Below are 25,929 nucleotides of genomic sequence, written 5' to 3' on the forward strand. Positions count from 1 at the left end.
AAGTACTGCTGTGAATACTTTGGTACATATGAGGCCTTTCCTTATGTCTTTGCCTGCTTTGGAGTATGTGCCCTGAGTAGAAATGTTAGATCAAAAGATTTAATTTTTTAATTTATTTTTAAGGAATAATTCCATATTATTCTCAGAAGGGATAAACCAATTTACAGTTCCACCAACAATGTATTAATGTATCTGTCGTCACATAATGCCTCAAACATTGATTATTTCCATCACTTTATCTTCGCATGATAGAGGCAAAGTTGGCATAATGGATAGAAAGCTGTCCTTATAGCCAGGTAGGCCAGGTATCAAATCCTATCTGTGACATGTACAGACTGTGTGACTCTGCAGGTGACCTAACCTCTCAGTACTCTAGATAACTCTCTAAGACTCTAGGTTGCAGAGGAGGCACCATCGTTCACTGGTGGAGGGAGTTTCTTCATCTACATTTTCCCTATCCCTGGCATATTTGATAGTTTGAGGGATGTGAGCTGTTGATTTGGTCTTTTAATTTGTGTTCCTTTTTTTAAGATCATAGTTTTACAGCTTTAAGGGATCACAAAGGTCATCTGATCTCATCCTCTCATTTTATATATGAACAAGTGGAGGCCCAGAGAGCTTAAATGACCCCAAGGTCACACAGCTAGTAGGCAACATCACCAAGATTAGAATCCAGACCCTATGACTTCAAGGCCAGAACCTTTTCTACTGTAATACGTTAATGATTTGGAGCAATCTTCATAAGGTTGCTGAGAGTTTGTAATTCTTTTTCCTTTGAAAACTGTTCATATCCTGTAGCTAACCATATTTGTAGGGCCATAGCTCTTAGCCTTATTCAAGATACATGAGAGACTGACATGTGTGTATTATATAAATACCTGTAAGCAAATTAAAGGCAGATAAAATGTGTATATATAATGTGCATATGTTATATATAAAACACACACTTACATAATATATATGTAATGCGTACATGTCACATATAGTAAATGTCTGGGTAGGACTTTAATACATGTATACACCCACGTATGTGTAGGAGTACATATTTGTATGTGTATATGTATACATACTTCATGGGGAGTACCTCTACCACTTGTGCTTACCTTTCATGGGACAGAAGTCTCCCCACTGACATAGGGCTGATGCTGCTGAAACGCAATTAGAGCGACTGATTTTCTAGTGCTGGTATTTATTGACTATATGAAGAAGGGCTATCTTTCTATTCACATCAAACTTTTTGTTTTGGGAATATATATTTACATATATTCATGTAGATGTATTTGTGTGCGTGTGTGTATCTTTAATTCATACTGCTCATCAGAAGGTCAAATACTGAAGCTGAAGCTCGAATACTTTGGCCATGGAATGAGAAGATGGGACTCATTGGAAAAGATCTTGAAGGCAAAAAAGATTTGCCTTCAAAAGGAGAAGGGGATGGCAGAGGAAGAGATGGATAGAAGGGCCTGGTGTGCTATGGTCCATGGGGTCATGAAGAGGTGGACGTGACTGAACGAGATAGACAGATAGATAGATAGAAATTGTGTATGTATGTGTATATGTATGCACATATCTATCCATGAGCCTCAGTTTCCTCATTTATAAAGTGGGGATAATATCTGTAACACTCAGCTCACAGAGTTGTTGAGAGAATCAAATGAAATGATATATGTAAAGTATGTTTAATGTATGTAAGTACTTTGCAAGCTTTAAATATACACATATGGTTACATATGTGTACACACATGTATGTTCATATACATCTCTATAGACATATACACATGTGTATGTATATATATACACATACATAATACATCTATGTGTGTGTAAAAACTCTTATTTTCCATTAATGAGTAGACCTGAACTATGACATTCTTCAGAGGCAGCCTGTTATAATAGGCTGGGGATATAATAGATGGGGAGACAGAAGACCTAAATCTGAAGACTCGTTCTGTCATTTCATAGATCTACCTCTCTGGACTTCAGTTTCCTCATCTATACAATGAGGAAGTTAGACCAGATATTCTCTAGGTCTCCTTTCAGCACTGAATCCACAATCCACAATAATTCACAGGAGAAAAATAATCTACCACCTTTCAGGTTAATTGTAGTCTTTGAAGGGTAAAAAATATTATAGCTTCCCTTTTTAAAAGATGAATATGGTCCACACAGGATGAATTAATAACCACTGATCTCTCCCTTCCTGCACTGTTATTTGATCAGCTTTCATGGAATCTGAGCTCAGTAAACAGGGCTTTCTTCCAAGCCCTGAAGTGAAAGATTGAGCTCCCAGTGTCACTGGAGAGTTGTGTAAGGGTGAGTTCACATTACAGGATATTAAAGAAGTGACAAAGCAATTAGTTGCTGCTGCTGGATTTATCTCTTTCCAGAGGAAGCCTTAGAGGATAGCCCAAGAACTCCATAGATGTACCTTTTCTAAATAGTCATGGATTGTGCCTTTTATAAGACTGCTTATCTTTTCGTGAATTTTTTGAGGAAATAATAAAAGCAACACTAATTGTAGCAGACATTTATAAAGCACTTCAAAATCTGTAAAACACTTTACCTACATTATATCATTTGATCCTCACAACAATCCTGTGAGCTAATAAGTGTTATTATCCCCACTTTACAAAGGAGGTAACTAAGGCCCAGAGAGGGTAAGTGATTTGCCCAGGGCCATGCAGTTAGTAAATATCTGAGGCAGTATTTGAACTCAAGTCTTATTTATTCTAAGATCAAATGAGATAAAATTTGTAAAGCACTTGTCAGAGCACCTGGCACATAGTAGGCACTTTATAAATGCTTATTCCCTTCCCTTCCCAGTCCTGTAGTCTTTCCACTATGCCCCTGAAGACTGGGACCATTTTCTTCAGGGTGTTCATCTGTGATTGGTATAGATTCTGGTTCCAGTCAATTAAGCAGGACCAAGGATGAAAATGAAGGTAGAATCATTATCAACGATGATCATGATGATGGCAAGGTTGATTATATTACCTAGCTTCTCTTTCACAAAGTAGGAAGGCTGAATCAATTACAGATTTTCTATAATTCTGTGGACACTCAAAATATGTGCCAATACTGAATCTTTTCTCTCTCTCCTGATTGACAACATTATGAATTTTTTTTTTGCTTGCTCTGTTCAGAAGGCAGGAATAGAAGTGATAGTTTTAAGTTGCAGAGAAGTATTTAGGGTTAATGTTAAAAAAAAATAAAGAAAAAACTTAGAGCTATGTAGGAGCAAAATGGGCTTGTTTGTCCTTCATTCTCAAAGAATACCAAAAGCAAAATGAGCTACTGCTTGGGAGGTGGTTGGTTCCCCTCCTCTAGAGAACTAGAGTTGTTGTGGTTGTCGTTGTTTTCCAACTGAACACGCTTGTGTTAAGCTTTAGAGGCAGCATCACCTAGTGGGTAGAGAGCCAGCCTCAAAGGTAGGAGGACTTTGTTCAAATCCCTCCACTGACACCCTGGCTATGGGATCACGGACAAGTCACTCTACCTTTGAGCACTCAGAGCAACTCTCTAAGACCATAACTGGCAGGGTAGGGGCCAGCCTGCATAGGTAGAAGGAGATTCTTCACCTGGGAGTTCCCTATGCCAACAAAATCACAGCCTCCTTCCTTATCCCTTTTCAATCTTAGTTCAGCCGCTCAGTTCAGAGTTGCTTTCACTTGCATTGTGATAGAGTAGTCATTGTGTGTATTGTTCTCCTGGTCCTGCTTTTCCTTTGGTCCTCCCTCCCTTTGGACCCTTGTCAGTGCCTGTGCTAAGATGTGCCTAGAACTGAACCCATTGCTCTAGATGTGGTGTGATCTGGGCAGAGCATAATGGAACAATTGCTTCTCCCCATGTGGAATTTTTCCCTCTCTCTGTGCAAACTAGGAGAGTGTTGGCGTGTTGGGCTTATGCGTCATATTGCTGACTCTTCAGGAGCTGACCAGCCACCAAAACTCTTGCATCACGCCCCCCTCCACCTCCCAACCCCGCACAAGAGGTCTTCATACCAAGGCTGGGTGACCACTTGTAAGGGAGAGCACAGACGTGATTCTCATTCAGGTACAGGTCGGCCTGGATACCCTCCAGGGGCTTTTCCCACTGAAATGCTGGGGTCCCTCTGACTCTAGATCCTTTGCTACATTTTCCTCAAAATGTTTGCCCTTGCAAAATCTAGCTTCTAGATTCAACATTTTACTGAAAAACTGCTTCCTCAGTGGTTCTAACGACTAAACCTTTTGTTTGGTTCTGATCCTCCGTGACGTCTCTGAAGTTTTGACACTGATGTATACAGATGACACATCCCTCTGAATACCCTTTCCTACCTTAGCTTCAAAGACATTACACTCTTCTGGGTTCTTCTCCTATTTTTCTATCACTCCTTCTCTGTTTCCTTTGACAGCTTCTCTTCCTGACTCTTTGATGTGAATGTTCCTTGGGGCCATAGTATATAGAGCCCTGGAATTGGAACCTGAGTTCAGATCCTGCCTTAGACACTTACTGGCTGTGGGACCTTGAGCCAGTCACCTTCTGTCAGCCTCAGTTTTCTCATCTGTAAAATGAAAATGATAATAGTACCTACCTCGCAGAGTTCTTGTGAGAATTAGAGGAGATAATGCATGTAAAATGTTTTGCAAACATTAAAGCACTCCATAAGTAGTAGTTTAGAGGCAGCATGACATAGGCCTTGAAGCCAGAGAGACCTGAATTCGAGTCCCTCTCAGACATATACTGGCTATGCGGTACTGGGCAAGTCACTCAACCCTTTCATGCTCTAAGTAACACTCTGAGACTGCAAAGATTACAAATTACTTTACATATATTATTGGCATGCATTACATTTTTTATACATTATCTCTGCATATATGACAGAGAAGGTGCCAGTCTACATTGGTAAAGGAAGCTCCCTCATTTGGGAATTTTCTTCTGCCAATGAAATAATAGGTTCTATTCTTATACCTAACCTGTAAATATGAGTTATAGTTATTAGTTATTATTATTAATCTTCTCCCTTAATTCTCTTTTCTCCCTCCTTTGGCAATCTCATTTGCTTCAATAGTTTCAGTTGCTACCTCTATGCAAATAACTCCCAAATCTATTATTTCCAGTCCCCAAGTTCCATGTATGCATCTATGCTGATGTCCCACCAGCACCTCAAACTCAACATGCCCAAAACTGAGCTAAATTTGCTCCTCTATCTGACATAACTCTTTCTGCCTGTAATATCACTATTCCCTGAGTCTTCCCATGTCTCATTATTCACCAAGTCTCTCTTATCTGCAACTTTCACTCTTTGCTCTCCCTCATTACTCATTTTCAACCAATTACCACATCTTGTTGTTCTTACCCCTTCAGCATCTCATGCATCTATTCTGTCAGTCAAAAAGCATTTTGCAATTAAGTGTCTTCTATCCATCAGACACTGTTGTAGACGCTGGGGAAACCAAGACAAAGGATGACACCATCCTTGTCCTCATGGAGCTAACATTCTAACAGGGGAAATAACAGTTACATATATAAATATACACAAAAAAATGGGAGTAAAGAGACCAAACCTGTGATTTCATTGGAATGGAGAATTCCCTGGGAGGAAACTCCTCCTAAAATACCTTTGCAGATAGGCACCACCTGCTCTTCATTTAGTCTAAGAAAGTAGCCTGAGGCACTGAGAGATACAGTGAGAAGTCTTTGGTCACACAACCAACATATGTCAGAAACAAGCCTTGAACTCAGGTCTGTCTGATTCTGAGTGATGTAGGGGTGTTCAAGGAGGACTAGCACCTCTTGTGTGAAAGCTTGCCAAGCCCTTTTCAGGGCTGCTCATCCACCTTTGGTGACTACCTAGCACTCAGCTCTCTGTGGCTCCAAGAAGCTGAAACAGGCTGAGCAACTACACCCCAGTAAACCGTCTCAGCAGACAGGCTAAACCAGGTTGAGGGCAAGGTTGAGGGCCACAAACCTTAACTTGGGGTGTCTACCCCAAGCATGAGAAGACTTCTGCCCATGGAATGAGCAGATGAGAACAATTTGTTCCAATGTCCATGAAGACAGTTGAAGCAGGTGCTGTGGAACACTTAGAGCTTGGTCAAGGTCAAGGAAGATGTCAAGATCATCTACTGCATCCTGGGCCATCGCCAGTCACCTTGACTTTTGTCTTACCACTGGTCTTTGATGACTCTGGAAAAGAGTGAGGTTGACAACTGTGTACAACTTTATTTCCCTTAAGTCCAATTCACTCACAAGTCAAGACATCACCCTGTGATGTCATTGGTCCTCTTCAAAAATGAAGGACAAAAAGCATCTGATTCTGAAGACAGCTCTAGCCGCTATGACATGCTGCTTATCATATTAACTATATGCAGAATAAATACAAGGTAATACAGGATAGGGGATACAAGAGAATAGGGAAGTAGATTAAGACACTAGTAGCTAGAAGGATCAGGAAAAGCTCAGAACTGTGTTATCTTTGTTCATTTTGTTCTGTATTCTTAGATGCAGCATTTGAGTTGGACTTCAAAAGAGTGCTTAGCAGCACTGATCACCTGACTGCCATCACCCCATCAGTCCTGCTACACCCAGCAAGTTTTGATGACAATTTCTCCCTTAGACTTCAAATGGCATTTTGTTTTGTATATCTCCAGTGCCCTTAACAATTATTTGTACCTGTAATGTCTCACGCAGGGTGCCCTTTCCTCACATTGGAGCCTTTCGTGGCCAAAATCCTTGAGAAAGTGATCTACAACAGGTAGATTTTCTTCCTTCCTTTCCTCTCATTCTTTTCTTTAACAATCTGGCTTCTGACCTCATCATTCAACTGAAACTCTTCAAGTACTAATGACTTCTTAATTGCCAAATCTAATAGCCTTTCCCCAATCCTCATCCTCCTTGACCTCTCTGCAGCCTTTGACATTGTTGATCACCCTCTTCTCCTTGATACTCTCTTCTTGTAAGGCTTTTGAGACACCACTCTCTTCTGGTTCTTCTCCTACTTATCTGACAGCTCCTTTGCTAGATCTTCATCCAGGTCATGCCCACTAACTATGAATGTCCCACAGGACTCTGTCCTGGACCCTCTTCTTTTCTGCCTCTGTACTATTTCACTTGATCTCATCAGCTCCCATGAATTTAATTACCATCCTCCATGCTGATGATTTTTAAAAAAATTTTTATTAATTTATTTTGATTTATCAACAATCACTTCCATATGCTTTTGAGTTTAAAATTTTTCTCCCCCTTTCTCCCCACCACCCTCCCCAAGATGGTGCACAATCTGATATAGGCTATACATATACATTCCTATTAAACATATTTTCACATTAATGTTTTGTAAGTAAAAATTAGAACCAATAGGAGGAACCACCAGAAAGAGGAAACAAAAATCAACAAAAGAGAAAAAAAATACATGCTGATGATTCTTATATCTGCCTTCTTTCCCCAGTCTCTCTGCTGGCCTCCAATCTTGCTTCTCCAACTGCCTTTCAGACATCTTGAAATGGATTGTCCAGTAGATATCTTGAACTCAATATGTGCGAAACACAATTTATTATCTTTACTCTTAAACTCTCCCAAACCCATTACATTCCCTATTACTGTAGAGAGCAGCACCATTCTCCCAGTCCCCCAGGCTCACAACCTAGAAGTCATCCTGGACTTCTCACTATCTCTCACTCCCCAAATCCAAACTGTTGCCAATGCCTGCCAATTTCACTTTTCCAGTATCTCTTGAAAATACCCCCTTCTCCTCTCTGACATTGCCACCATTCTAATACAGGGCCTCATCACCTTATGCCTGGATTATTGCAATATTCTATTGGTGGGTCTGCCTGCCTCAAATCTTTGCCCACTGCAATCCATCCTCCATTCAGCCACTAAAGAGATTTTTCTTAGGTGCAGAACTGATCATGTCACCCATCTAGTGAGTTCCAAATTCTTTCTCTCCCTTCTGCTCCTCCCCCAACCCTTGAGAAGGCAAGCAATATGATATCAATTATACATGTGAAATCATGCAAAACATTTACATATTGGCCAGCCTTGAAAACACCTATACACACACACATGCACTCATGCATACACACAAGAAAAATAAAGCTTAAAAATAAGCTTCAGTCTGTACTCAAAAGTTCATCAATTCTCTCTCTCTGGAGATAGGATAGCGTTTTTCATCATAAATCTCCTGGAATTTTCTGGGATCATTGTATTGATTAGAGTAGCTAAGTCTTTCACAGTTAATCATCCTTACAGTATTGCTATTACTATGCACAATATTCTCCTGTTTCTTCTCACTTCATTTTGCATCAGTTTATATAGGTCTTCCCAGGATTTTCTGAAATCATCCTGCCCATCATTTCTTATAGTACAATAGTATTCCATTACAATCATATGCCACAATTGTTCAGCCATTCCTCAACTGAGGGGCATTCCCTCAATTTCCAATTCTTTATCACTACAAAAAGAGCTGCTAGAAATATTTTTGTACAAACCAGTCCTTTTTCCTTTTCTTTGATCTCTTTGGGATATAGACCTAGTGATGGTATTGCTGGGTCAAAGGATATGCACAGTTTTATAGCCCTTTGGGCTTAATTCCAAATTGTTTTCCATCATTGAACTAGTTCACAACTCTAACTCTGCATTAATGTCCCAATTTTTCCACATTCCCCCTTCCCACCCTAGCTTCTGTCATTTTACTTTTTCTATTATGTTAGCCAATCTGATAGGTGTGAGGTGGTATGTCAGATTAACATAATTTGCATTTCTCTAGTCAATAGTGACAGAGCATTTCTTCATGTGACTATTGATACTTTTGATTTATTATTCTGAAAATTACCTGTTCGTATTTTTTGACCACGTACCAATTGGGGAATGGCTCATATTTTTTACAAATTTGACTCATTTTCCTAAATATTTGAAAAGTGAGGCCTTTATCAGAAAAATGTAAATTTTGATTTGATGTAAAAAATTTTCTCATTTTGTCCTGTTTTCTTCCTGATTTTGGCTGCATCAGTTTTGTTTGTGCAAAAACATTTTCATTTCATGTAATCAAAATTATCTATTTTATTTTCATGATTCTCTCTATCTCTTATTTGGTCATAAACTCTTCTAGAGACTATCTTTTTCCTCTTTTTGAATCCCCAGCACTTAGCACGATGCCTGGCACAAAGTAGGCACTTTATAAATGTTTACCAATTGGTTAATGATATAACTAACATTTGTATATCACTTTAAGGTTTGCAAAGTCCTTTATAAATATTATCTCATTTTATTCTCATAACAACCCTGAGAAATAGATGCTTTTGTTATCCTCATTTTACAGATGAGGAAACTGAGGCAGACAGCTATTTGTTGTTGTTATTATCTCATTGTCATCTTTTTTTGATGGAACTCAGATAGAAATGATCCTGAGGCAAGGCACTATCCTGCTATTATCCTGTTATATTTACTATATCGCCCACTATGGCTCAGGTGGACAAAATAACTGCTTTTTATGCAGACAGGATGGTATGTACATCATCCACTTCTCCCATGGCAGCTAGGTGATGCAGTTGATAGAGCACTGTACCTGGAATCAAGAAGACCTGAGTTCAAATCCAGTATGAGATACTTACTAGCTAGGCAAGTCACTTAACCTCTATTTACCTCAGTTTCCTAAATTGTAAAATAGGGATAATAATGGCACCTACCTCGTAGAGTTGCAAGAATAAAATGAAATAATTGCAAAACACTTTGAACAGTGTCTGGAACATGGTAGGCACTATATAAATGGCATCATCATCATCATCATTATTTTTATTTCTTTTGCTAAGTCTCTGTATTTTGGAAACTTTTCATTCCACATAGCTAGGAGATTATGCCTGCATGAGTATTTAGTAGAGTAAAATCTGTCAATAGTGTCCTCCATGTTATATCTGAGTGATTATGGGCAACAGTTCAGTCTATGAAAATGCTCTGGTTCCAGTACAGTTTATTGGTTGAGTTCTCAAGAATGTTTTTGAAGTCTGTATTTGTAGTATGGAAATTTGTCTTCTATCATTCTACAGAATTAACTTCTGATCAATAATGCTAGGCACCAGGCCATGCCTTACTAAGTATTAAGAAGGAATTAAATTTTTTCAGCCTGTAGTACAAAATTATCATCATTGTCATCATTGATTAACAGCTGGAGAGTTAACTTAGGTAATTTGTTTTTGTTTGTTCTTTAGTTTTTAATTGTCTTGATTTGGGCCACTGAACTGCTAAATCGGAGAGAGGAGAAAAGTGTCAGTTAACTACCAAAAGAAACTTCCTGGAGAGGGCAGGGCCTGGGTAATTTTCAGAAAGCGATAAGAGGTGGTTTTGCATTCAGGAAGTTAGAAAGCTGTTCCAAACATAGAGCTGACATGGAAAAGAAAAAGACACTGAGACAAAGAGAAGGAAAACTCAGTCCAACTACAACCCACCAGTGTGTCTTTCACCCCTTCTGCCAAAAATGGATACTTCATCTCAAAAGAATAATGGCCACACACACTGATAATGAGACGCAGACAACTAGTCCTATTTTGCCAAGAATTGCTTTTGTTGAATCAATGCCCAACTTTTCTTGGCCTTCCTTGGCCCCTGATTCCAGCTGCTGATAGATTTTTGAACCTTACCTCATGGTGAGGGAGAGTCACATTGGGAAATAGTCCTGGGGCTATATTCGATTGCATCCCTCTAACCTCGCCCAGAGCCAAACCCTAAACAGCCAACCTCTGCTGGACCTCAGCCAGACTATATTCAGCACAACTTACTGACAACAGATGTGGTAGGTAGGCAGATCTGGTCACTCACCAAGCTTTCTTATGTACCCACTGACCTGTCTGAAAACATATCCTGTTAAAGGCGTTTAACTCCGTAACAGAGAAGTTTGGCCACTTTCAAAACCTGTATTGTCTAAGAGTAAAAATCATCCAAACATCAGGAAACTACACACACATACACACAGAGTAAAGATTAACCATTGGTTTAGAAATCCAGTGTCTTTATGTAGCATGTGTTCAATAATTCTTTGTTGAGTTGATTTATTGAATGGGATTGGATAGAAGGGCTACAGACAAGTGTTTACAAAAACAGGGGATTTTGCTGGGAAGTACTATGATGTGCAAATACTGGGTTTTTGTTTTGCTTTGTTATTTGACACTACGTGAACCGAGAGCATGTTCACCTAATGGAATACTATACCTTGTTTTTCCCATGTTGAGTAAGGGATTATACCGAAGTGGTAGCTTTACTTTCTCCACTGCAAAAAAAAATATCTACTGCTGGAAAATACATAAATATGAAATCTTGTAAAATGTCATTCAAAATCGGAAACACTGATGCCTATGGCCTGCTTCTCCTGAATAGAAGATCACCTGATTTCCTCTTTTCCCCGATCAGAAAAAGAAAGGGGCTAGTGTGGATAAGGGAGGAGAATTAATTTCTGCTAATGATTTTGACCCTTGGAGAATTTCTCTATCACTATCCTCTCACTTTCTAATTTTTAGTCTCTATCTACTTTATTCAGTCAATAAACATTTATTAAATGCCTATTATGTGCCCGGCACTGTGCAAAGCACTGGGAATACCAAAAAGAGGCAAAAGACAGTCACTGTCTTCAAGGAGCTTACAGTTTAATGAGGGAGACAATATGCAAACAAATATATACAAAGCACTCTATATACAGGATGAATAGAAAATAATTAACAGGGAGAAGGCACTAGAATGAAGGTGTATTGGGTTGTAGAAGGTTGAGTTTTAGTTGGGACTGAAAGGGAAACAGGGAGATCATGCTGCCTACAAACATGGGCAAATCTCCCCATCCTTAAAAAAAAATCTAAATCCTACTATTCCCTCTGGTGATCATCCAGTATCTCTCCTCCCTTTCTTAGATAATCCTCTTGAAAAAAACATCTACACTTGATGTTTCCACTTCCCATGTTGCTATTGTTGTCATGTCCAACTCTTCATGGAGTTTTCTTGGCAAAGATATTGGAATGCTTTGTTATTTCCTTTTCTAGTTCATTTTCTAGATGAGGAAACTAAAGCAAATAGGGTTAAGTGACTTGCCCAGAGTCACACAGCTGGTAAGTGTCTGAGGCTGGATTTGAACTTATGAAGATGAGTCTTCTTGATTCCAAGCCCAGGGCTCTATTCACTGTACCACCTAGCTGCCCATTGCCATCTAGGCAGTTCTTCTCCTCTTATTCTCTTTTAAACCCTCTGCTTGTGAACTCATAATTCAACTGGAACTGTTAACCAGTGATCTCTTCATTGCTGGATTCAATCACCTTTTCTCAGTCTTCATCCTTCTAGATCCCCACTGCCTATGACATTTGATGATGTTGACCACCTTCTCCACCTAGATACTCTTTCCTCTCCGGGTTTTTATGAGCTTTCTTCTCACAAGATTCCGCAGTCTCCCTTGCTGGATTATCATCATCCACGTGATACCTCCTAACTGTGGGTTAATCCCTGGGTCCTCTTTTCTCTGCATCCTTTTGGTTGACCTCATCATCTCCTATGTGTTCAGTTATCATGTCTATGTAGCTGCCCCCCATAACTATGCAAAAACCCCTCTCCACTCTCTCTCCTGAGCGTCAACTTCACATTACCACCTGCCCCTTAGACATTTCCAACTGGATGTCCCATAGGCACCCCAACTTCATTATCTTCTGCTCACCCCTAAAACCCCTACCTCTTCCACACTTCTTATTTCTGTGCAACCCAGGTGTTACCCTCAGCTCCTCACTCTCCCTCACCCTGGAAATATTAGGAAGCAAAGTGGTATAGTGGATACAGTGCTGGATCTAGAGTCAGAAAGATGTCAGTTCAGATCCATCCTCAGATACTTACTAGCTGTGTGACCTTGGGCAAGTTACTTAACCACTATTTACCTCAGTTTCCTTATCTGTAAAATGGGGATAATAATACCACCTACCTCTTAGGGTTGTTGTGAGGATCGTGCTTTGTAAGCCTTAAAGCATTTGCCAATCCCAGCTGTTATTATTACCTAATCAGTTGCCAAATCTGATTGTTTCTACCTCAAAAACACTTCTTGCGTCTGTCCCCTTCACTCTACTCATGACCCTGGTTGAGGCCCTCTTCACCTCTAACCTGGACTATTTAGCAATAGCCTTCTAATTGGTCTCCCCAGACTTCAATCCATCCTTCACAAAACTGCCAAAGTGATTTTTACAAAGCTCTGGTCTGATCGTGTCAGTCTCCTGCTCAGTGAACTCTAGTGTTTCCCTGGCATCCAATAAGTCCAGTGTTAGTTATGTGACCATGGGTAAGTCACCACTTCCATTTACCTCAGTTTCCTCAATTGTAAAATTGAGGGAATTATAACAGCACCTACCTTAAGGGGTTGTTGTGATAATATTTGTAAAGCATTTAGCACAGTACCTGGCATGTAGTAGGTGCAATATAAATGCTTGTTCTCTTCCCTTCCCTCCAGCCTTCCTCCTTCATTAGGCAACTAGGGGGTGCAGGTGATAGAGCACTGGGCCTGGAGTCAAGACAACCTAAGTTCAAACCCAGCTTCAGATACTTAATTAGCTATATAACCCTGTGCAAATCACTTTACTTCAGTTTCCTTCTCTGTAAAATGGGGATAATAACACCCACCTCTCAGGGTTGTTGTGAGGATCAAATGAGGTATTTGTAAAGCACTTACCATAGTGTCTAGCACGTAGTAGGTGCTATATAGTTATTATTATTATTAAAACCTGGCTCTTTCCTGCTTTTCCAGCTTATCTTTCATTATTCCTCTCCATGAATTCTATAATCCAGCCAAACTGTTTTATTTGCTATTCCTTACATACAAGGAGAAAGGAATAAACATCTATTAAGCACTTACTAAGTGCCAGGCACTATACTAAGCACTTTACAATATTATCTCATTTGATGCAATACTGTATCTCCCATCTCCTTGTCTTTGCGCTGGCTGAACCCCTTGCTGAGCATGCACTCCCCACCTCTTGGGATCTCTAGTTTACTTTAAGACTCAGCTCAAGTGCCACCTTCTGCATGGAGTCTTTCCTACTATCCCCAACCCTCTCCCACCTCCCCTGCTGGTGCCTTCTCTGCACCCAGGTTGCTACGTATCTACTTTGTATGTGTTCTTTATATACTGCCATGCATACATTCTGTCTTCCCCTTTGGAATATAAGGTCCTTGAGAATAGGACAGTTTTGCTTCTGCCTTTCATCTGCTGCCAGCCCCTATGACAATGCCTGGGACAGTAGGCCCTTAACAAAAGCCTGTTTACTGACTGACCTTTCAGAAGGCCTCCAGGGGGACACGTAGAGGGAGAAGATCAGCCCCAGTAAATTGGCATAATATGACAATGGCCTTAAAGGCTATCATTAAAAACCACAATTCTTTTAAAATAAGTTTTACTGATGCCTTCGCTTCTGTATCACAAACCTTTTCGGACATCCTTTTGCATGCCAATGATCCCCCACTTTTGTTACACCTTGTAACAAAAAACACAGTTAAGCCAACCCAGCAAGCAGAGTAACCATGTCTGATCTTGTGTATAGCATTCCTTACCTATAAGCTTATATTTTTCACCCAAAAGGAAGGAGGTGCTGCCTCATCTTCTCTGAGGCCAAGATTAGATGTTACAATAACTCAAAGTTAAAAAACAAGTTTGGCCCCAAAGAGAAAATAGAGAAGGCACCTCCCCCTACTCCTTTAATAAAGGTGGGAAGTCCCTGGGTAAGTGGGACATTGCATATATTTTCAGACTTTTTCAATGTCAGGCAATTCCCAAGCATTTATTAAGTGCCTATTATATATCAGATACTGTGCTAAATGCTAATTGATGTGTTTTGCTGATTTTTTCCCCTGTTTTTGCTTTTCTTTAAAAATAATTCTTTTGTTATATGAAATGGCTTTTCTGGGAGGGGCAAGAAAAGAGATACTTGGAGAAATTTAAACAATATAAAAATAAAAGAGATCAATGAAAATTTATTTAAGAACAATTATTCAGAGTTATTTGTTTTAATATTCTTTTCACTTACTTTATTATATTCCTTGTGTATATTTTTTCCATGGGTCTTCTTATTTCACTCTGCATTATTTCATACAAATGTTCCCATGTTTCTGTGAATTTGTCATACTTAGCATAAAGCCCATATTTTTTAACTGGAAAATCATCTGTTCCTTCATGAATGTCCTGTTCCATAGCCCTATCTTAAAGGGAGGTAACCATGAATTCTTAAAGACTTTGTTGCAGAATTTAAGCTTAGGGGGGTTGACTTATCAAATTAGAAAGTCTGTAAGGATGAAATACCTTGTCTAAGGACCAGCCTCAACAAGTTCTAAAAGCTTCATCAACAAAGGGCTGGCCTACAGGTGATGATGTTTTAACCACAGAAATTCATGAAGATTCTTTACTTAGATGAAAAAGGGAGGTCATTTATGTAGGCATAGAAAGGACCTGCACTGATAAAAGTCACTAACTCCAAGATACTGGTCATGACCTACTTTATCTTTTTCTATTCTCTTTGCCCCCCTTCTTGCATTAACTCAATTATTTGACCTCTTTACTCTTGGTCTCCAAAATGATTCCATGGGTAATAATGAGGGTTGCCCCTTTCTGTCTATACTATGTGGTTCAAAATAATTTTTAAAAGAAATGTAGTTGTGTATGGACAAATACATCAGTGCATCAAGAATCTATATTTTCTTCAGTGTGGAAACTCTCTACTCACACACATCTCTGAAATCTGTCTGTAACTTACTAGAAAAGTCTTTAGGAAGTCTCCTAAGACTGAAGAGGTTAAGTGACTGTTGGTCACACATTAAGTCTCAGAAATAGGATCTGAACCCAGAGCTTCCAGGTCCAGCACTTTATCCATTATGCCATGGTGAGAACAGATAACCTCCTCTCACTTCTGAAATAGTCAAAAGTATATGTGTGATTCACAATATCCATATCTTGAACCATGGGAATATTAATTATTCACCAGAATAAAAGACCTATTTCCTAAAGGCCAACCCTCCTTCCTCCCACCCCACCCCCCCAAAAAATGCAATTTATTGCAGCAAACATTTCTAACATTCAAGATACTATCCTGGGGATAGAAGGTCAAATCACCTTGTCACTGTGTTCTGCATTCACTGCTTTTGAGAAGATAGTGCCTATATTGTTACTATTTAACAGAGGAATACTTTGTTTGATTTTTATTAACAAGGATGGATTTTGGGGGGGGTTATATTTTTCCTCCTTAGAGCTCTGGAAACACCAAGTTATAAAAGAAAATGTGTCCATTGTAAGGCCACAAATAGTTGAAATTTTTATACAGCGGTTAATGGAAAGTTACCAAGATGGTGAGCTGGAGGTACGTATTCAGGATTAACCAGATTCTCTTCAACCTTTTTAAATACAGTGACTTCCCCTCTTCTCCACTTCTATACTTGAATTAGCATTATGTTTTATCCTAGAATGACAGTATTGATGAGGTTGATCTGTATCAAAACAATCAAATGACCCTCATTCTGGGGTTTTTTGTTTGTTTTTTCTGTTTTAAATATTCCATTTCTAACCAAAAAAATGGGGGAAGATTGACTGTATGTGTTGGCCAGTTTCAGATTTGATCGAAGTTTTTGCAATTAACCACAGACCTCAGAGGTTTGAATAGGCTTCTTTTTGGTGAAATGTGCTGTCCTGGTTCAGAAGACTTGGTGGAGAAAGGTGGGGTGAGAGAGGTTATTTGTATATAGAGGTACTATACATATTAAAGCCTTTGGAACCACTAACAAATAAAATATCAGGACTTTAAGAAGGTATGCATCCCTCATTTGTTAGAAATTTATGCATAATAATATAACTGGCATTTAAAAAGCACTTTAAAGTTTGCCAAGTTCTTTATATACCTTATCTCATTTGAACTATACTACAGTTATTACTATTATCTCCCATTTTACAAATGAGAAAACTGAGGCTCACTGACTTGCACATGATTTACACACAGGAAAAATTGGAAGCTATGTCTTCTATTGAGTGTTGTGGGGGGGGGGGGCACTGGATTCACTTTCCTTTGAAATTCCATACAGCTTAACTTACTTAGCAAACTCTATTCTGACTACCAATAACTATTACCATTAAGAAATAACTGGCCAAACATAGAGGTCTGCTGTCTTCTCAGTCACTTCCCAAGAGTTGTCAAACTTGACAACCTTATGTACTTTTGATGATTCACATGAGGTCAAATGAAACGGGGGCGAGGGGGTGCGGTGTTTAAAGCCTGGGCTTGGCATTAAGGGAGAACACATGTCCAAATTTTGCCTCTGACACTCAATAGTTATATATGACCATGTACAAGTCATTTATTCTCTCAACCTCAGTTTCTCATCTGTAAAATGGGAATAATAATACCTGTATGTGTCAAGTCACAGGCCAAACAGAAGACCTTGTGGCCACAGGTAGTGTTTTCCTCACCACTGCCAAATGAAGGAAAGGGATTCAGGCAAATTTGTGGAATAACTTCTGGCTAAGAAGATTGTGTTAGGGTGGAATTTTAATTTCTAGGCTACAGTTAAAAATACAGGGTGTCCTCAAAGGTCTTAGCGTAGTTTTAAGGAACTCAAAACTGCTCTGAGATTTTGGGGGACACCCTATATAAGGATCTTGGTACTTAGCAGGAGCAGTACACCTTAGAGAAGCTGGTAGAAATATATTTGCCTGGAAGTTGGTAAATCCAGTTGAGAGGAAGTAACGGTGAGAGAGAAAACTGCCCTCTTAGATTTGACCAGTGTGGTATAACAGACAACAGCAGCTCCAACATGAAAAGGAAGAATAGTTAAAAGAATGGATAGGTAAGTCCTGGGAGACTATTTTCAAGAAATGAGTTCACAATAAAGCTGTAGCCTCAGAAGTTTATATACAAATGCTCAGAGTATCTATAATATGGTTCACTCTGACACAGCCCTCTTTAACTCTCCAATCTTAGACCTAGATGAAAGACTTTTTTCCCTCCTTTTTTGGGGGGGAGTGGGGGTTAGACAGTGGGGTTAAGTGACTTGCCCAAGGTCACACAGCTAGTGAGTGTCAAGTGTCACTCTGTCAAGTGTCAGAGGCTGGATTTGAACTCAGGTTCTCCTGACCAGTGCCAGTGCTCTATTCACTGCACCAACCTAGCTGCCCCCAATGAAAGACTTTTTTAAGGAAAAAGTGAAATGCATCTTCCCACTCAAGATTCTATGTGACTGTACTGCAGGGGGTAATGTAAAGAGGCTGGCCAAGCACATTAATATACCACATTCTGTAGTAGTAGTAGTAGTAATAGTAATAGTAGTAGTAGTAGTAGTAGTAGTAGTAGTAAGAGGAGGAGGAGGGGGTGGGGGAGGGGAGGAGAAGGGAGAATAGTAGCTTCAACTGCTACTGACATTAATATAGCATTTGGCTTAGATAACCCTGCCTAAATAGATTTCTAGTGATACCAGGATATTGTCCTGATTTCCAAAACTGCATTAAAACCCCACATTTTGAAAGTTGGAGGTGGGGCTTATTATAAACATGCCTATTAGTCTGTGAGCCCTTTGAGGGCCAGGACTTTCTTTTGCTTTCTTTGGGATCCTGAAAAGATATATGGCACAATGTGTGCCATATAGTAAGCCTTAATAAATGTTTATTCAAAAGACTTATTAATAGGACTAGCTTAGGGTGGCTCAGACACATTTTCCAACTGTGGTTCCCATTTTTCTCCAGGATGAGAGCTAAGGCTGCTTTTGAAGTATTGGCCCTCCCTCTATGGGTTAATGTCTTTTTCAAAGGCACTGTAGATCTCACAGAGAAAGAGAGTGAAGGAGAAAGTAGGCATTGGGGGGCAAAAGGGAAGCTTGGCAGGCCAGACCTGAGTCTAGAAGCTTCTAGAGGGGAAACATGAGAAGCAGGATCAAGAGTAAGTACCATCAGCCATGTTCCACAGTGATGAAGTTTTTGAGACTTAGGTTCATAGGTGCTAATAATCATCTCTTTCTTTTACAGATCACTTTCAAGAAAGACCACTTAGAGACTTGTCTCCTTTCTCTGGGTTGTGATGTGATGGCCAGAGAACGCAGCAACTTTGAGACCTATTCCATATTTTATGAAAATTTGTTGCAGCAGGCCAATCAGATGCTCTACCAGAAGGAACAAGTATATTCATGGGAGTGGAAGGGCCATGTCTTAGAAAGAGGCTTGAAGAAGGGTACCGCATATTAGTTTGCAAAAGCCAAGATAGCTGAGTGGCTTTTCTGCAGTGAAATGACTGGTGTGGAATCCCATTTCTATCTGGCTTTTAGTGGATCTGTTTTCTTTAAATCCTGAGGTTCTAAGCTGCACAGTCAATACTGCATACCATTAATACTGGGGTCACTTGGAGTGGGCTCATGGAAAAATGAACAGGGTGTGAGAAGAAAGTATTGTGTTGTGACAATAGCAGAAGTGAGGGGTAGAATTGCTATTCCTGCCCCACCTCAGGAAGTACTGAGCCCTTCAGATAAAGGCCCACGTTTTGGATTTGGAGTCAGAAGTCCAGGGTGGAAGTCCCAGTTGAGCTGTTTTATATCTGTGATCACCTCTTAGGATCTTTCTCAACTCCAGATCTAAGATCCTATGATCTCTGGTATTACTTTGCTCTCAGCGTTCATGCTCTGAAATGTCTTTTTTTTTTCAGTTGTTTTTCAGTCATGTTCAAATCTCTGTGAACCTATTTTGGGCTTTTCTTGGCAAAGATACTGAAATGGTTTGCCTTTTCCTCCTCCAGCTCATTTTACAGATTAGGAAACTGAGGCAAACATGGATTAAGTGATTTGCCCAGGGTTATACAACTAGTAAAAGTATCTGAGGCCAGATTTGAACTCATGAAAAATGAGTCTTCCTAACTTCAAGCCCAGTACTATATCCACTGTGCAACCTATTTGCCCTCTCATAAATGAGACTACCATATAATGGTGAGGTTCCAGGAAATCTCACTTTATCTCAAACACAAATCTGTTCCAAACCATGTCACAACAAGATACCAGTAAAATTTTAATATTCCCTCAAGAAAAATAAATAATTAGGAAAGTGAATCTATAACAGAAAAGAAAGTTCAAATAATTCACACAAAAGCCAAATATGAATGACTTTTGGATTGTCTTCTATGTTGGATTATCATGATAATTTCCCTTTACTGGAGAGGACAATTGAAAATTATCTACGTTGCTGGGCGATGCTAGATACCAAACAGGCAATAAGCACAGACTGAAGTCTTCAGAGCCATCAAGCTCTGCAAAGAGTCTTGGAGTCAGTAGCATGAATTGGTGGCTTTTTGAACCAACCATAATGAATGAAAGAAGTTACCTGCTTTGCTTGTTTTAATTCGATTCAACAAGCATTTATTGAGTGCTCACTGTAGGTTAAGCACTCTATTTAGGGGCTAGGGATAGAAAGACAAAATGGAAACAGTCCTTGCCCTCAAGGAGCCTACATTCTACTGAGGTCCACTTTAGTTGGTAAAGGTTATGAGAAGGACCTGTTTGGTGCAATGAAAAAAAATAAATTTGGCAATTAGGAGACACAAGTTCTAATCCTACATCGGCTGTTACCTAGCTGTGTAGTCTTGGTTGTTTGATTTTCTTTCTCTGGGTTTCAGGTTAGGTTCATAGGCTCATAGATTTGAAGGTAGAAGAGGCCTTTGAAGTCTTTAAGCAACTAGGTAGCAGACAGGCAGTTAGATGGCACAGTGGATAGAGCCCTGGACTTGGAGTCAAGAAGATCTTAGTTCAAATCCAGCCTCAGACACTAGCTATGTGACACTGGGCAAGTCATTCAGCCTTGGCCTGCCTCAGTTTCTTCATCTGTAGAACAGGGATAATAATAGTGCCTACTTCCCAGGGTTATTGTAAAAAATAAAATGAGATAATATTTGTCCAGTGCTTTTTAAACCTTAAAGTGCTACCTTTTTTTTTTAAGAGCAACCCCAATATTTTACAGTTTTTTCATCTTACAGATGATTGGACTCAGTGACCTTTGAGGCCCCTTTCAACCCTTACATTCTTGCCCTGATGTTTTCCTTGTTTGTTGTTTGATTTACAGGAAATAAATGCAGTAAGAACAACTCAAAGTCCTCCTGAAGAAAATGTTCATCAGGTTGGTTAGGTGCCACTCACTTAACTCCATTTCTCTTCTCTCTGGGTTGGCCTATAATAGGTATTTTTGAGTAGAGTTGTGTCTCTTTAGACTCCCCCGTGACCACCAGAAAATGATGCAACAGCATTTGGTAACTCAAAAATTGAAGAAATGCTCATAGCTGGTCATCTTTTGCTTCTGCAAGTGACATTTATTGGAGGCCATTGAGAGCACTAACCACATAGGTTAGTGTATATTTGACCTGAGGATTTGAAAAACAATTTAGAGATGCACACACTAAAAAAGAAAGACAAAGTCACAGCTACTATTTTTACAACAGCGGGGAAAAAAAAAATCACTGAACTGATTGGTTATTCTGGCCTCCTGTAGATGTAATCTTAGCTCTTCTGTCTGTTCTTATACAATTGGAAATTCTACCTGTTCATTCAAGGTTCAAAAGGTAGTTTTCATTAGGCCATTTAGTCTCAGGTCTCTGGTTTCTGTGGTTCACAAAACAGCTCTACGTAAACTATTTGGTTACTGCTGTTGGGCATTTCTAAATCATCATCCTGTTCTTGAAACGTCCTGTGCTAGGTAGCAGAGCTGGTGCAGGATATGATCTTGGAAATCACCGCTCTCAGAGCCAGACTCATGGATCTAGAAGATGAGAGTCTCAGCATCAAGGAAAAGATAAGAAAAGAAGTCCAAGAGGAATATGAAGCCTTAGTTCGAGCCTTATTTGCGACCTGTTTACACATCAAAGTAGGTATATCCTAGATCCTAGATAACAGTTTTTGAGTGGTTTCCTTGTGTCAATGGAACCCCAGGTGTAGTGTAGTGCCCAGATGAATTATCTACAGTGACAGGTTCTAAATTAATAGAATTTTGGGACCAATAACACACTATCTCCTAAATCTGTTTGCCAGAGAGAGAGAGAGATCAACAACATTATTTCCTGTAATGAGCCTTTTTTGTTTTAAAACACAGATGTCCCTTTCTTTATTTAGATCAATCAGTCAATAAGTATTTATTAAGCACTTACTTTTGGGCCAGGCATTGGATATAAACATATAAACATATAAGCATATGAACACCAAAAGAAAAATTAAGTTTTTTGTTGTTTTTTTTTTAAACGTTTATACTACCAATCTTCTATGAAGTGGTATCCTTCTCTGCTATCTGATTGCTAAGGGGCTACTGTAAATATTCAGTATGTTAGCCTCTTGGTCTAATCTGGCACAATTGGTCCCTAGAAGTGCTTTTGAATGGGTCAGCCTTCAGCATGTGAACACAGCCTATCTGCAAAGCTAAATTGCTAGCCTTGCAGACTCAAAATACCAGGCAATCTTAAGCAGTCATAATTGGTCCTCTCAATTGATTCCTCTGAACCCGGAAGGCACATTTTGCCAAAAGGAAATTGCACTGGTTCAGTGGAAAGAGCCCTGGATCCAGTATTAGGGGACTTGAATCCTGGCTCTGTCACTTATTCTCTATGTAACTTTAGGCACTTCTGATTGTGGGTTCTCTCTTTTGCAAAATGAAGGGGTTTGATTAGATGGTCTTTAAGGTGCTTGCCAACTCTCAGTGTAACTCTGATAAATTTCAAAGCTCCAAGCTCTCTAGCTCATGCACAACAATACAAAATGCCTCATGAATTATGCCTTTTGGCTGAAATCATTATTTAAAGTTCAGTCTAGGGAAGGTCAGATACCCATCCCATCCCCCCAGTCCCCAACTGCAACACATTATTAACCACTCTTTGCTCGGCAGGAGAAATTGGATGAGCATCAGCTTAAAATGAGCCGGAAAGTGTGTGATCTCATCAGTGAAGTGAGAAAAGAAGGGGTTGACAGTATGATTGATTTGAAGAAAAAAATTGGCTTCAGCAAAGTTGCTAATGGATTGAAAGAAAACTTAGCCAAAGTAAGTGATTTCATTTAGTGCAAGGATCTGAATATTTCATCCCAGTGTTTGTCTCTTCGGCTCACTCAGTTTGTCCCACTTGGGTTCCTTTTTTTTCCAAAAAGTATGGCATTCAGTATTTACTCAGCCCTCTGTCTTGAATGCATGACTGTGACAGTCCTCTTGGGGAAGGTCTGTGTCTGCTACTGAAAGTTAAAGTCTTGACATTTGCTGAAAGTAAATAGGCATCATGTCCCTTCATTTGCAGGAGCAGATTCAGGTCCTACAGGAGAAAAACAGGCGACTGGAGGAGCTGGTGTGCAAAGTGAAGACCATAAGCCACTGGAAACTAACTGTACAACAGCAGCAGCTCCAGAGACAGTTAAGAAATGCAGAGAAGGTGAGCAAGCCTGAGCAAGACAGCTTAAAAAAAGATTACAGCACAGGAGGCATTAATTGCCTTTTTGGTTCACGACTGCCATAGGTGTCATGCTAACAATCAAATGTAAGGAAGGCTTTTTTTCTGTAGAAATCAGTAGTCTTGTTGAAGGAAGTCTGATGAGTGCAGGAGCAATCTCCTGGCCTCAAATCATGGAGGGAAGATGCAAAACCTACTAAATGCCATTGTCTTGGGAGAAATAGGAGAGGAGCTATAGGCAGCAAATAATAGGGAGAGAAGATTGGAAAGTTTGATATCAGAGTGTGAAGAGGATGAATGGGAATGATCAAAGAGGAAGAAATTCACGAAGAGATTTTAGCAGTGCTTTAGCAGGTTATTTGTTCAAAAAGCTGTCAACACGTTTGTGTATCTTCTGAAGTCGCTTCCCTCATCTGTGTCCTTTTATGAAGAAAGTAAAATTACAAAAAAAAAAAATCTTCTAAAGGACATTGAATTTAAAACAAAAATTGATAGTGACTTGGGGTTATTTCCATTTACTATTTTGACACATTTCTCATGGATACTTATCTGTGTCATTATTTACACACTCTGGAAACAGGTTCTGAGAGTAAATCCTGAGCACTGGAAACATAAGTCAGCTCTACAGACCCACAAGGAGACAAAGATTAAGTAACTTGTGAAAAATAAAAATACTGAAATGAAATTTCTTTACCATCTGTTTGGTGATTCATAGGAAGCTACGCAAAGCAAAAAAAATTATTTGCGAATCAAGATAATGGCAGAACACAAGACTATTTTACTACAACAACAATTACTGGCTTTAAGGAAGGCACTGGCCAAATCTCAAGCAGAGAATTTGAAGATGGAGAAGCAGCTTGATGAGCAGGTACCAGGGACTCTGTCACATCCCCCTCCCTGAGTCTCTGCCTGGGGCTGGATTAAATGACTTCTAAGGTATCTTCCGATTCTGGCATTTTAGGATACTTATGATTTATCCAGAAAGTGTCATACCAAATCAGTCGAAACTACAATCAAATGCATACTATGAGGTTCTATACCAACATGATCGATGCCAGTATTTAGCATTAGAGATATTGCCTGAAAGGGAATGAATAACCAGGTCCTCTCATTCCTTCATCTTATGAATGCAAGGCACTTGTCCCTTATTCCAGCTATTTGGCCAAAAAGAATTAATGTACAGGGATCTCCTTTTCCCTCCACCTCCCACCAACCGAAAAAAAAAAAAAAAGCCCAGGGAGGGAATAATAAGCAATATGTAAGGCAAGCTTAGAAAAAGCAGCTGAACTTCAGGCACTCCATCTAAGAAGGGAGTCTGTCCATCCTGGGCCTGAAGCAAAGAGGAGGACAAAATAAGAAGCTGAGCAACTTTATAGTCCATTCCTTGTAAGGCTGTTTCAGCATTTTGTTTCAAGTGACAGTAGAATAGTGGAAAGAATGATGCCCTTGAAGTCAGGAGATCTAGGCTCAAATCCTTGCTCTGACATGTGCTAGCTATGTGACTTTGGGCAAGTCACTTGACCTTTGAGTCACAGTTTTCTTCTCTGCCAAATGATGATACTATAACTTACAGACCTACCTCATGGTGTCATTGTGAGGAAAACACTGTAAACTTTAAAGGGCTATATATAAATAGGAGCTAATAAGTGTTAAAAAAAAAAACCTCCTAGTACTCGAGGCATACCTATATTTAAAACGTCAGTAGAAAAACAGCCAAAGAGAGGTAGCCATTTTTGTATCCAAAATTTTAGATATCCCTTTAACTATGGAAATTGAGTTGACTACATAGTACTTAGCATTGCCAGTCACGAAATTTTGCAAAGGTAGATTTTCACTCTTTTCTTCTTATTGTAACAACAAGAACCTGACTTAGACAGAGTTATTCAGAGACTCAGAGGCAGAGTCAAGATTAACACTCCCAGTCCTTCATGCTATCCTGCTGCTAAGGACAGTGAGTGCATCATCCTGATTTCCATAAAATGCTGCATTCTTTGTGTTATCTGTGATTGAGTTTCTTATCCATTTTATGCGCTCTTCAGGTCAACCAAAGCAGCCTTCCTTCTGTTCTTCACATAAGACATTCCACTTCCCATTTCTGTATTTTTGCATATACCCCATACCTGCACACTACTTCTCAAAACCCCACATATGCTTTGAACACCCTGTACTCCTCTCTTAGAATTCCAAGTTTCCTCCAAAGTGCAGCTCAAAGACTACATGAGATCATTCCTCATATACCCATCTGCTCCACCCTAAAAATTACCTTCTATTTACTTAGTATATATATATTTTTTGCACTTATATGTATACATGTTGTTGTCTCCTATAGAATGTAAGCTTCCTGAGGGTAAGAACTGTTTTGTCTTTTTATCCCACATACCTATCACAGTGCCTGATAAATGCCTAATAAATGCTTGTTGATTCCTGAAAATGGAAGCACATAGTATTCATTATAGAGTTTAAACTCTAATTTCACTTACATATAGCTGTCAGATTCTGGAATTTTAAAGGTAGACTAGAC

General features: G+C 39.5%; 1 protein-coding gene across 1 annotated transcript in view; it reads left to right on the forward strand.

The window, feature by feature from the left end:
- LOC114037753 overlaps positions 1-25,929 on the forward strand; it is a 188,314-nt gene that overhangs the window by 148,657 nt on the left and 13,728 nt on the right. Inside the window, exons 36-42 of the mRNA XM_027854705.1 lie at positions 16,225-16,334; positions 18,983-19,132; positions 21,056-21,109; positions 21,683-21,850; positions 22,859-23,011; positions 23,259-23,390; positions 24,124-24,276. Of these exons, the coding sequence (XP_027710506.1) occupies positions 16,225-16,334; positions 18,983-19,132; positions 21,056-21,109; positions 21,683-21,850; positions 22,859-23,011; positions 23,259-23,390; positions 24,124-24,276 (920 nt within the window). The remainder of the gene's footprint in view (positions 1-16,224; positions 16,335-18,982; positions 19,133-21,055; positions 21,110-21,682; positions 21,851-22,858; positions 23,012-23,258; positions 23,391-24,123; positions 24,277-25,929) is intronic.

The sequence above is a fragment of the Vombatus ursinus genome, unplaced genomic scaffold (assembly GCF_900497805.2).
Source record: "Vombatus ursinus unplaced genomic scaffold, bare-nosed wombat genome assembly UNPS02000582.1, whole genome shotgun sequence".
Lineage (NCBI taxonomy): Eukaryota > Metazoa > Chordata > Mammalia > Diprotodontia > Vombatidae > Vombatus > Vombatus ursinus.